General features: G+C 41.8%; 2 protein-coding genes across 7 annotated transcripts in view; one reads left to right on the forward strand and one right to left on the reverse strand.

Annotated features, from left to right (window-relative positions):
• Positions 1-13,399, forward strand: part of LOC148902627 (gamma-aminobutyric acid receptor subunit gamma-3-like) — a 66,799-nt gene that overhangs the window by 19,842 nt on the left and 33,558 nt on the right. Inside the window, exon 2 of the mRNA XM_089014759.1 lies at positions 568-664. The gene's annotated coding sequence lies outside the window, so the exon portion shown is untranslated. The remainder of the gene's footprint in view (positions 1-567; positions 665-13,399) is intronic.
• LOC148902628 (gamma-aminobutyric acid receptor subunit beta-3-like) overlaps positions 1-13,399 on the reverse strand; it is a 29,683-nt gene that overhangs the window by 13,206 nt on the left and 3,078 nt on the right. For 4 of the 6 annotated variants that reach the window (XM_089014454.1, XM_089014378.1, XM_089014310.1 and 1 more), the window contains exons 2-4: positions 8,816-8,866; positions 7,299-7,390; positions 7,155-7,222 (exon numbers count right to left, since the gene is read on the reverse strand). In XM_089014454.1, coding sequence (XP_088870580.1) covers positions 7,155-7,222; positions 7,299-7,390; positions 8,816-8,866 — 211 coding nt within the window. Of the gene's footprint in view, positions 1-7,154; positions 7,223-7,298; positions 7,391-7,486; positions 8,132-8,815; positions 8,867-13,399 lie in introns of those variants that run through there. The other 2 variants (XM_089014530.1, XM_089014619.1) reach the window with 2 other exon arrangements.

The raw sequence follows: 13,399 nt of genomic DNA on the forward strand, positions 1-13,399 counted from the left end.
AGATGACACATCATAACAAATGTTCTAGTGCTCTACACTCATTATATAACTGTCGGTATTTTATTTTGGCGGGGGGCACATCCCAAGATCTGGAAGACCCACACACGGACAAAACACGCCATAAAACACTATTAAACGTATGCAGTTTGCAGAAAGCCTGCAGAAATCCAACAAAAGATTCCAAAGCTGATGCTTCGTCATTAGAATTTGATTCTAGATCTTTCTGAATGTTATTTCTTTCTTTCTTTCATTCTTTCTATCTTTCTTTCTTTCTTGATTTCTTTCTTTTTTTCGTTTGTTCGTTCATTTACGCTTATTAACGCTTATAAATGAAATGTATTATTATGATCTATTAGGTAGCTAGCTTTCTATCTATTTGAGTTGCTTCTGGATTGAGTGAAAGCTGGCACATGTGGCTGCCGCTGCTCACCCACACAAAAAAACTGCTCCGGTGACTGTAAAATGACCTTGAGAGTTTTGAAAGGTGCTTATAAATGAAATGTATTATTATTATTAATGGTACCGTCTAGTGGACTTGTAGTAAATCACACCGCGCTTTTTTTTCAGTCTGGATAGATGTCGACATAGCACCACTGAAGGCCTGCCAGAGTGACCGCGTACCAACGGAAACCTGGACTATTTGGCAGGCAATCCGCCACGTTAGGTAACTTGAGTGGGCGCACCCACGCATCTCGCTCTGTTATGATTACTCACAGTCAACAAAGAACAAATCTTGTCAATGTTGAGCTTGAGATCAAAGCTGAGGTGTCACCTACGCACGGGACGTACAGGTAGGTGCTTATCTACTTTCCAGTTAATGAAGCCCTTCGCTACCACCTGTGGTTTCATAACTCAAAAAGCCAGGGAGTGGGATTCATTCACCCTGTCATCTGATTTGCATCTGCTGCTTAATGCCATCAGATCAAAATACACATTCGAAGTTACAATGTCGCTAATTTTACGTTAAATTTATGAACATTTGACCTTGGCATATAAACTATTTTTCGGGATACACACGGAGCTGCCACGAGTGATGTGTCGTTCGCGAACGAGCTCGTTCTCCTAACAAGAAAGTGGCAGCCGGCTTGTTTTTGTCCTCTATTCCCCGCCCCCAGTCTTCGGTTAAAGCCATGTGATTGGTCTCGAACGCAGCAGTGGGGAGGGAGGGTCGGGTAAACATTAAAGAGACAGGCAGAGAGAGAGTGAGAAAATCGATAGAAAACAGTGACATTTGGACTGGTTTCAAATTTGATAGGTGATAGGCAGTGTGTAGACTGCAAGGTTAAAATATCTCATCAATCAGGCTCCACAAATAACCCGCACAAGCCATCTGTACACTTGATGCAAAAAGCTATCAACCCAGCTAAACAGAACACAATTGATGAGGAACTCGGTACAATTATGGCAGTACCTACGTACCTCATCAAGTGCGTGACCAATAGTGACGTCACGAACAAGGGGGCGGGACCTTCTGAAACTGAAACTTTCTGAGGTTATTTTGAAGTAGTTTTGGGACACTTTACGTCATTTTTATTGGTGTTTTACATTTGACTAAAAATATCAGCCTGCGTGTTTTTGATGCTATAAAACGTTTTGCTGATGTCAGTTAGGAAATGGTGTCAGTTGTCCTTTAACCTCTCATTTCCTATCCAGGAAAGAAAAATGCTGATTTAATATGAGATCAGCATGTACTCTATATGAACCCATGTTCACAAAAAAACAATTTCCGACACATTAATGTCATTTCCGCCAATTCGCTCGGGATGTCCCTGAGGTGACAATCGCGACCACAGTGCGAGGGAAATCCCTCAATGCTTTTCTATCATTTTTCACGTTCGCTATAGAAGTGTAAAAATAGCCCTGGCTCGGGAATGAAAAAAAAGGCTGGTTTTGGTCGTTTCCCTTTGATATCAAGGATAATTTATTCATAGTTCGATTGGATTGGATTGGATTGGATTTATCATTGTTAGTTTTGCAGTGGAGAAATGTACATTTCACAGCAGCAAAGTTATGAAAGGAAAGAAAGAAGTCAAAAACAAAATACAGGTTATCTATCTATCTATCTATCTATCTATCTATCTATCTATCTATCTATCTATCTATCTATCTATCTATCTATCTATCTATCTATCTATCTATCTATCTATCTATCTATCTATCTATCTATCTATCTATCTATCTATCTATCTATCCATCACCTACCTATCTATCTAGCTAGCTAGCAACCTAGCTGGCTAGCGATCTAGCTATTTATTTGTGTCATTCAGCATCCATTGTTGGTGAAAATTTTTCAGGAATGTCGCTCCATGTCATATTTTGAATTTCCGAATACATTTGGGAAAGTGTGTGAATGAGTTAAAACAGAACATTGGGATGGTGTTATGATACATTCTTCACTTCTTCATCCCTATATATAAAACAAAACACCGCTGGAACTTCTTTCTTCAGTACCGCACGTCACCTTCGGCCATTCTAAAATGGCATCCAACGGCATGCACTTTCTCCAACGGCGCTTGGCCTCTCGAGGCCAATTACTTCCTATCAGTCTGGAAATAGGATGCTGGATAAAAGACATGCGGGGTATCTTAAGCCACGCTGTCGAGAAAAAAGATCTGTGAGACCTACATACGTACCGGAAGATAATGATGGTGACACACTTAGGACCAACACTGGTAGGCATACATTAGTTAACTTGCTAACCATGTGAGCTCATATGTTTTTTTTTTTCCCCATTGCCCCTTTAAAGGGGGGGGGGGCACGAGCTCTTCATCCAGCAGATGTGAAAAGGGATCACTAATTACCCTGGAAATGTGTTCAGGGTGCCCCTGGGGGTCATGTGGGGACATGATCAGAGTCAGGCGACATAGATTACAGGAACCTGATGAGCTTAGCACTGATCACAGGAAGCAAATGAAAATGTGCTCCAAATGACTAGCGTTAGCCTACGCCGAGCCAGTGACATGGCGAGCCTTCTAACGTACCATAAAGTGTCATTAGCGGCTTGAGCGCTAGTGAAGTGAAGACAGCAGCCGCAGTCGCTGCCAGAACTCATTTGAATAGTGTCACATATCATCCGCACGTCGCAGTAAAACGTATCCTTTTCGTTCATCTCGGAGAGGCTCACACGCTTAGCGACGCGCTTTCCGCCATCGGTGAGCGAGGAACTGAAGGCCCTGCACGCGTGGAGCCGGCCGGGTTAACTACAGCCGTTTAGGCTTTAAAAAAGATCATTTTCAATGACGGAGCTTTGATACACGCGTTTCTCAATAATCAGCCAAAACATGAAAAGTGGTCATTAACAGGGTGGAGTGTCATAGCACAAACATCAAACTACTTTTCTTCTCATGCTAATCAATAAGTTCCTTTTGAGAAGTAACTTTCTAATTTTAACTCATTCACTGCCATTCGCGACGTGGGGCGGCATTCTTGAATTTGTTCAGGTTTTGGTTTTTCTTGTGCGGGTGCCGATAAAGTGCCGGTCAGACCTCTGGCAATGTTTTTTTTTTTTCACCCTTACATTAGCATTTCCCTTTTTTCCATGTTAGCGCTTTGTTCCAGCTTCAGCTGTTGTTTAAGCGCTATAAACGTAATATGTATTGCATTGTTTTGCACAGCCGCCCTCATTTGAAGCTCAGATAACTCCAGACCCATATCATTTAGGAATTAACACTTTTTTTTCTGATGAAAGAAGAAAGTCTAGGGTTTCTGATGCTGCATTGAATGTTGATGGAGTCCTAAAACTCAATATTCTGTGGGTCCTGCAATTTTAGTGAAAATGACAAATGGCACTGGAGTGAACATGTTTTTTTGCACATGGTCTGGCAGTGAATGAGTTAATTGTTAATAAAGCCAAATGGTGTTATTATACTCCTAAAGCAAGCAAAAACATTCACGTGTCTTGTTTGCTCGATCGGTAGCTCAATAGATTCTCATCCATCAGAAGTGATAACTCTGTAATCTTGTTTTTGGATCCCAGCGAGGCATAATGAGGATACTGACTGACTGAATCTAATCCGTTCATGCGTTATGGAAAAACTATCTATCACAAGTAATTAGTGGCCCATAAATGTAATCTCACTGGATGGAGGAATTGCCGTTGGTTGAAAAGTCGAAGCCGGTAAACACCTCGTGAAGTAATCATCGAGTATTTAGTATTGATCAGACCTCCCTCACGCAAACATCCCTTTGCAGTCCAGCACGTAACCAAGATGCAATGGTGATGTGATGTGATGTGTTTGGACCTTATATTTTTCAATGCTGCTCTTATTTTTTAAAGCTGGACCTGAAGCAGATCAACCTGCTTACAGGACAAGCGACACCATTTTTTTGTGTCCTAACTGACATCAGAAAAACGTTTGACAGCATCTAAAATAGCCAAAACACGCAGGCTGATATTTTTAGTCAAGTGCAAAACATCAATCAAAATGACTTCAAGTGTCCCAAAATTGCCACAAAATGAGCTCGGGGCGTATTCAGAAAGTCCCGCCCCCTTGTTCGTGACGTCACGCCAGGATACGCCTTCACAAAGTGCCTTGCTCCAGAATCAAAACAATGGCTTCAGATTCAGAGAAGATGCTTTCTTGTTACTCATCCACTTATGAATGTGATTCAAATAGTTCTGAAGAGGAAAGCATGAATGTTTGCAATGGATGAAAGAAGTCCTTCCGTATCAATTCGAGCCGTCTGGACTCCGACGTAGCGCCCAGAAAATGATGGCGCCCAAGTTCCGTTGGAAATGGGCTGATTTGTCCACTGGGAATTTGTGTCAACTTACACCTTGTTTATGCGTGTTAGCGCAACACCACGATTCACCATCACGTTATTGATGTCGTTTTCCTTCTAATTTTGCCATCAACACGATGTTTTCAGACCAAAAAAAGGTACCCAAAATGGATTGTGTGTGGCTTTCTCGGTCAAGGGTGTTCCCTCCGTGACGTCACTTAGGGCATCGTCATCAACTCGAAAACACGACATCATGAATATTACGTAAACTAGCTATATGCGGTGAAATCTTTGTAAAATGCGCTCAGTCGAAGTCATTTGAAGTCTTCTTCTTTTCCTTTGGGCTTTTCCCTTGAAGGGGTCGTCGCCGCAGCGAATCAGTAACCTCCATCTTCAGAGGTATGATACGCATATTTGTTTTGGCCCAGCTTTTACGTCGGATGCCCTTCCTGACACAACCCTCTGTATTTATCCGGGCTTGGGACCGGCACAAGAAGACTTATGTGCCTCTGTGGCTACAGAACAAGCAACTCGCTCAGTAAAAGGCTCCCAAACACAAAATGGTCATCAGCACAGTCATTGGAAGTGATTTTACTGTGATTCTGAACGCAACTTGTCGGCAGGTGTCGCTTGTCCTTTAAGTCTTTCAATTCACGCAATGACTCTGTCAAAGGGGTCAAAGGGGAGAGACGGTTTTCCAGACCATGCGAGATGGACCAATCGTATTCCTGATGCAAAGCAGCCACAAATGTTCAGGAAGAAACGTCGGTACAATAAACGTCTCGACAGACCAGCAGCACCTCATTAGCGCAGTCAGTTGGAATTGTCAGCTGAGCAGGAGAATGCTCCTGTTACATTGTTAACTCTCGCTCCTGAGGTTAACGAGCAGACCCTAGCGTGAGCTATAGGCTTCCGCTGGCAACCCAACCGGTAATTGGCAACCCAGAAAAGGGGTACCAACGCCTTCTTGAAGGTGCTGATCAACGTCAGTTTTCGCAAACTATGATTGGCTAGTCACGAGCCAATCGTAGTTTGCGAAAACTGCTCGGATCACAAGTTGCTAGAGACAAGAGCATACTGGCCACAGGTAGCACACGATCGGTAGCGAGCTGCATAAGCAAATATACAGGTAGCATCCGACTTACGACCAGCTCGACTTACGACCAGCTGTACTTACGACCATGAGTTCCATTTTTAAAATTGTAATTCTACGCTGGGCACCGCGACGCGCTAGCAGGACGGCAATTTGTACGACAATTTTGGGCAGCCGGCCAGCCAGCATCTCACTCTCGCACAGTGTGTGATGGGGGGGGAGTTTGTGAATCGTTTACTGCGAGACGAATAAAGGTACATCCAATCCAATTTAACCTCCGAGTCTCTATTCAACATTTTGAAAGGATTTGGACTTACGACCATTTTGACTTACGACTGTTTGGTCGGAACGGAACTCGGTCGTAAGTCGGACGTCACTTGTCTTGTATTTATTTAATAGCAGTTTCGTCAACGAACAAAGGCTGAAGGAGGAGAAGAAATGGTTTTGGTTGGAGATTTGCCGTTAAAGCCATTTTCCAGACAGATTTTTCAAGAATAGACGGACATCATTAGAGAAAGAAAGGTCGGTCAGTTATTTCCTGGCTAATGGTACCCTCTAGTGCAGTGGTCCCCAACCTTTTTTTATTCAATGTTTGTAATGTTTGTTTAATGGTTTAATGTTAGACAACATTTTCACGGACCGGCGGATTGTTTTTTTTACTCATTTTGCTAGCTTACGGTTATATCACGTGACCTAGAGAACCCTTTTGACATGCGTCAAGAGTAAGTCATAGACGGATGTAATCTGGTAATTTTTCATTTTTCAAAATAAAACATAGTTCGGACTCGGATAATAAATAAAACGGAAATGATGTAAATTATTTATTCTTTCTGTGCGGCCCGGTACCAAATGACCCACGGACCGGTACCGGTCCGCGGCCCGGGGGTTGGGGACCTCTGCTCTAGTGGACATGTCGTAAAAACAAGTCTATATTGATTCGGACATAGCACGACTGAAGGCCTAGCAATGAAATCCAGGGCCCGCCACTGGTTTCAACCCTCCAACCTCCAATAAAACGCATGAGGTTTGGAAATCTCCACACCCAGCAATTGCATTTGCGCCTGAATTGGCTCACAGATCTCAAGTTTGAACCATTTTGTTTCCTGCTAGCCTCTACTGAACGGGAGAATGATGGATTGCGAGCGTTCAAACATTGAATGCCAAGAAAACCATCCAATCTGCTACGAGTCGCACACTATAATAGGCTAAAAGGCAATCCTTGATTTACACCGGCAGCCCCCGTCACCACTACATTTGCACCGATGCATTTGTGTTTCAGAGCAGCATTTTGTTTCACGTCAACGCTAGCGAGCAGCATTTAGGATATTCCTCCACTCACCATGTTGACTTCAGACACCATATCTATGCTGGCTACGTCTATGCTCATCCCGACTGCTACTGGGGCTCCTGGAAGAGGTTAAATAGCCTGTTATTAGTCATTTATTCACCTGAGCGTAACAGGCTCAATTAATGGTAAGCTTACCTCCAAAGTCTGGCCTCAGTCGAATGTCGTAGCCTTGGAGGAGTTTATCCACCGTCTCCTTGACGAATGACATGTTACCAGGCTCGTTGACACTGAAACGACAAAAAAAGACCATCACCGTGACTCGTGCGTGACGCAAATCTGGACCAGTCACCTTGATTTCGCCTTAAAATGTTAACAAAGCTCACCTTTTGGCGCAACACACTATGGAGCCGACAACCAGGACGGACAAGAGGCGTAATTTGCGAGCTTTGCGCAAAGTCAACATGTTTGCAAGCGCACACGATAGCAAACGTCGGTGGTGGTGGCGAAATGCAAGAATCTCCTCGATCAAGATTCTTTCAAATCACAGTTAAATCCATTGATGAGAAGAAGGAGAGAAAAAAAAGTCGACTGGAGGAAAAAAGGGCGCGCGTTTGGAGTCAATAGCTCGATTCGGAAATGGGGGTCGTCATGGTTTCCCCGTCCAAGACCGGTTCTCTGCTGGTTTGACGGTGGAGCAGCATGGAGCGTTCAGCTTGAGCGCATATTGATGAGGAAGGTGGACGAGAAAGCTGATGCCGCCGCTTTCTGCTGAAGATGCTGGCGGCGGCGAAGGCAGTCGACGCACGAGCGATGTGTCGTTCGCGAACGAGCCGGAGATCTGAAGTGAACGAAGAGAGCCGGCTCTCGACAAGGAGCCGGAAATGCGAGCCAAATATGTTTGGTTTCTATTCCCCGGCCCCAGTCTTCGGTTAAAGCCGCAATCAGTATATAATTTTTACTAGTTGTTATGATAGCATTATTAATATGAAAAGCAAATTAGTGATAGCTGATCATCACATGGAAAATGAAAGTTTGTGGATGCTCTCTGTGCACATATAAATCAAGCCATAGAAATAAACATATTTGATATTGTGTATTTTTTTTACAAGAGAAATTCGTTTTTCACATAATTTTACATGTTTTTTGGTAGTTAATTAATTTAAGCAACAAAAAAAAAACTGAGGAGCCATTTGAGAGCCATATGAGCCAGACCTCTGAAGTGAACGAAGAGAGCCGGCTCCCAATAAGGAGCCAATTATTATTATTATTATTTTTTTTTTTTTGTCCTCTATTCTCCAGTCTTCGGTTAAAGCCGCACGTGATTGGTCAAGATCCGTGGTAGAGGAGGGAGGGGAGGTTAACAGAAACACGCAGAAGTGAGGAGAAGGGGGAGTGGGGGGATAAGGGTAGAAGGTGGACAAATGTTTAGAATTTGAATACAATTTATTTAATCATGCAAGAATTTATTTTTTATGTAGTTATTTATTTGTTCGTGCATTCATTCACTTGCTTATTTATTGATGTATGTATGGTTATGATGATAATGATAATGATGATGATGATGATGATGATTATTATTATTATTACTTGCCTGTGTTTGGTTCACTATGGCTTTAGCTTATACCATCTATTATTTATGGTGTGAAGTGGAGAATTCCAGTGGTTGGGAAAAGTGTAGTAGGTGTGTGGTATACAATGAGTAACCTGCTTACCTGCTTGTGTCATAGATGGCGAACAACTTCTTATTTCCGTCAACGGCATTCCTGGCGGAAGGGAGGAGGGGGGGGGGGACAGTTCAAACACATGAATTAAAGCACAACCAACACCATTTTTTTGTTTCCTAATTGACATCAGAACAACGTTTTATAGCATCTAAAATACCCAAAACACACTGGCTGATATTTTTAGTTAAATGCAAAACAACAATAAAAATGACTTAAAGTGTCCCAAAACTGTCACAAATCAGCTTGAAACTGGAGATTTTCAGAAAGTCCCGCCCCCTTGTTCGTGACGTCACGCCAGTATACTACTCCTTCACAAACTGCCTTGCTCCAGAGTCAAAACAATGGCTTCAGATTCGGAGAAGATGCTTTATTGTTACTCATCCAGTTATGAATATGATTCAAATAGTTCTGAAGAAGAAAGCATAAATGTTTGCAATCGATTAAAGGAGTCCTCCCATATCAATTGGAGCCGTCAATGACACCAATGTAGTGCCCAGAAAATGCACAAGATGGCGCCCAAGCTCCGTTGGAAATGGGCTGATTTGTCTGCCGGGAATTTGTGTCAACTAGTATCAAATAGTAGTTTTGGTGCAAAACACGATTCACCATCTTTCCTTCTAATTTCGGCATCAACATGGATCAACACGATGTTTTCAGACCAAACAAAGTAGCCAAAATGCATTGTGTGTCACTTTGTCGGTCAGGGGCGTTCCTTCCGTGACGTCACTTAAGGCATCGTCATCAACTGGAAAACAAGACTTCCTGAATATTCAGCGCGAGTCTTAAAAGGTAAAATATAGATATATGCAGTGGAATCTTTGTAAAATGCACTCAGTGGAAGTCATTTGAAGTGCTTTTACAAATTATGGACGCAACTTGTCCACAGGTGTCGGTTGTCCTTGAATGTTCTTGAGAAGATGACCCTGCGCCTGATATGCAGTTGCGCCTTATATGTGAAGTAATATTGAGCGCCAACAGGTGTGGAAACTACTGTCAGCAGCCACCGACTCAATTTCCAACTGTAAAAGAAGTAATGTGAATATATATCAAGATTGAGGATTTACTTTTACTGGTTTGCCGTCTTTAATGTTGTTGGTCATAGTTTTTTTTTCTTATTGTCTTTGCTGTTTCCTCCCAGGAATGTACCATTGATGTGTTCTCCCGTCAGACTTAGAAGCACAAGCGCTTCAAGGGACCAATGGAGAAATTATCCGTATGATGTATCATGATTATAAAAAAAAAACACGATAAAATGTTTAATTTAACTGATTTCGAAATTAAATTGCATCTGACCGGAACTTTTCTTCTCGGAACTTTTAATTCTTCTCGAGACTTTTCGCACGGACTTATTTTCTCGGTGGTCGACACGCTTTTTCCGAGTAGCGATATGTGTTATAATTAGCATTACTGCGAATATTTATTGACGAAAACGCTATAGAACATATCTAAAAATTATATTTAACGATTTTTGCGTTTCACGTACAAACTTTTTTGTATGCCGTACATGTTTAAAAATATGCACAAAGCGTACAGAATACCGCAGAACCTGGCCCGTTGACAGGGACGACCACGCCAAACAAAGTTGCCGTGGCTCACTGATGATGTCACTTTGCTTCCGACTATGAGGTGGGTTTTGATTCCAATAATTTATCAATATTGATTAGATTCAAAAAATATCGCGAGAAAGAGTACTTATTGAAAAGAGAGAAACTGAAGCATTGAGGCGTCAGAAGACTTTCTTTGAATGAAACAACAGCGTCATCCAGTGGTTGTTTTTGGACCCGCACTCAACAATTTTGTTTACGGTAAATGCAAAGGGGAAAAAAACAATATACATTTCCATATTGATTCCTGTAGAAGTTGGAATTAGCAAAGTGTTGTTGTTATCTATCTATCTATCTATCTATCTATCTATCTATCTATCTATCTATCTATCTATCTATCTATCTATCTATCTATCTATCTCGCTAGCTATCTCGTTAGCTATCTAGTGGAAGAAGAAGAATAATCCATTTAATTTCTAAGCGCCTTTCAAAACTGTCAAAGTCACTTTACAGTTACAGGTTAATGTTTTTCTGTGGGTGAGCAGCGGCAGCCACACACGCCAGCGTTCACTCAACCCGGAATAACTCAAATAGATAGAAAGTTAGCTAGCTAGCTAATAAATAACTCATCGATAGTTAGCTAGATAGTTGAGTAACTCAAATAGGTAGAACGTTAGCTAGCTAGCCAATAGATAACTAATAGATAGCTAGCCAGCCAGATAGCTAATAGATAACTCATAGATAGCTAGCTAAGCTAGATAGCGAGCCAGTCAGATAGCTAATAGATAGTGAAAAGCTCGCTAGGTAGGTAGCCAACTAAATAGCTCCTTTGCTATCTCAAGTTAGCAACATGATGTCAACAAACCGGGAACCTAACTACACACCAAAGGTGATTCGTTTGCGGTCAATGTGCGGGTGTGTCTTAGTAAAGTTCGATCTTGGCTTACGCACTTTATTGATTCCCAGACAGAGTGTGTAAAGCGAAAAGTGTGTATCCCAAAAAATAATTTCCCATAGGAAACTATTAAAATGAGAATAATCCGTTCCCAGCTCTCCATAAAATATAATTTTCAACTAAATAATCCTTTAAAACTACAAAAAAATATACCTTATCATACATAAGCAGCGTTAGCACGTCAGTGAACAAGATGACTGCATGTTAAGCAAATTTAAGCCACCTTTCATAATTTGGCCTGTGCGCTTGTACATACGACTGACAAGGGCGTGGATAACACCGCGATGACCCCTGGAGGGTTAATAAAAAAAACAGAGCTGGCTAAATGCCACGCCTTCCGAGCTTCTTGAGCTAAAAAGATGAAGCGCTAATCTCCAGATTTCGGTGAGACAGCGTCCAGCCACTGCTAATGTCTCTCTATGAAGCATATTTGACTGCAATCCAATTAGAGTGTCAGGGGCCGCTTGGGATTCGGACGGCAAACTCGTAGCTAATCATCTTAGTGCAGTCATCTTGCAGGTGAGAGGTGTGTGAACTCCCGTCACAATCTGCTCAATCATATTTTAGCCTCCCAACATTCTTTCTGAGCAATGTTTAAAAGTGCTTCATTTATTTATTTATTTGTTTTTGTTCATCTTTGACTGAGATTGCTATGTAATGTATAGTGATACCTTGGCTTATGAATTTAATTGCTTCCCAGACAGAGTGTTTAAGGCGAAAAGTGTGTATCTCAAGAATTAATTTCCCAATGGAAACAATTAAAATGAGAATAATCCGTTCCCAGGTCCCCGTAAAACACAACAATTTTCGACTAAATAAGCCTTAAAGGACAACCGACACCATTTTTTGGTTTCCTAACTGACATCAGAAAAACGTTTTATAGCATCTAAAATACCCAAAACACGCATGGCTGATATTTTTAGTCAAATGCAAAACACCAATAAAAATGACTTCAAGTGACCCAAAACTACTTCAAAATGAGTGGTGGGTTTCAGAAGGCCCACCCCCTCGTTCATGACATCACGCCAGGACGTCTTGCCTTGCTCAATAATCAAAACAATGGCTTCAGATTGGGAGAAGATGCTTTCTTGTTACTCATCCGGTTATGAATAGGATTCCAATAGTTCTGAAGAGGAAAGCATAAATGTTTGCCATCGATTCAAGAAGTCCTCCCATATCAATTCGAGCTGTCAATGACAGCAATGTAGCGTCACAGAAAATGCACAAGATGGCGCCCAAGCTCCGTTGGAAATGGGCTGATTTGTCCGCTGGGAATTTGTGTCAACTAGTATCAAATAGTAGTCTTGGTGCAACACACAACCATTCACCATGGCGTTATTTATGTGTTTTCCTTCTAATTTTGCCATCAACACGCAGTTTGCAGACCAAACAAAGTACCCAAAATGCATTGTGTGACGCTTTCTCTGTCAGGGGCGTTCCAGACGTGATGTCACGTCAGGAATCGTCACCAACTCAAAAACAAGACTTCCTGAATATTCTGAGCGAGTCTTAAAACGTAAAATGTAGCTATATGTGGTGGAATCTTTGTAAAATGCGCTCGGTAGAAGTCATTTTAAGTGATTTTACAAATTATGGACGCAACTTGTCCGGAGGTGTCGGTTGTCCTTTAATTATTTCAAATTCTGCCACATCACCATTGAATACATTAGTCATGATCATGGATTTCTAGTTTATGTACTTATTAGCATTTAGCACAAACCATGTACACAATATTGGGTCTATCTGATCTTATTTCATTCCTGTTTTATTCATTTATTTACATTTTAGGAAACAAAATATTTGCAACCAAATGCTTCTTGTCCAACTGGATTTCGTCTGTGTAAGCTCTCAGTCGTACAGGAGTGGTCCATCGATGAAAAGGTTTCTTCAGCCCTCATCTGTACAAATTTGAAGGTGTTGGACGTTTCGCTTCTTATCCAAGATGCTTCTTCAGCAAACTAAAGTCTTACTGGTAGTTTCGGCCCTATATATATATATATCCCTACTGTCCAGACGTGGCGGTGCCGGACCTATCATAGCGAGGTCCAACTGGATTTGCAAACAACCCCTGGT

The sequence above is a fragment of the Hippocampus bargibanti genome, linkage group LG01, assembly GCF_051943395.1.
Source record: "Hippocampus bargibanti isolate YZ-2025 linkage group LG01, ASM5194339v1, whole genome shotgun sequence".
Taxonomy (NCBI): domain Eukaryota; kingdom Metazoa; phylum Chordata; class Actinopteri; order Syngnathiformes; family Syngnathidae; genus Hippocampus; species Hippocampus bargibanti.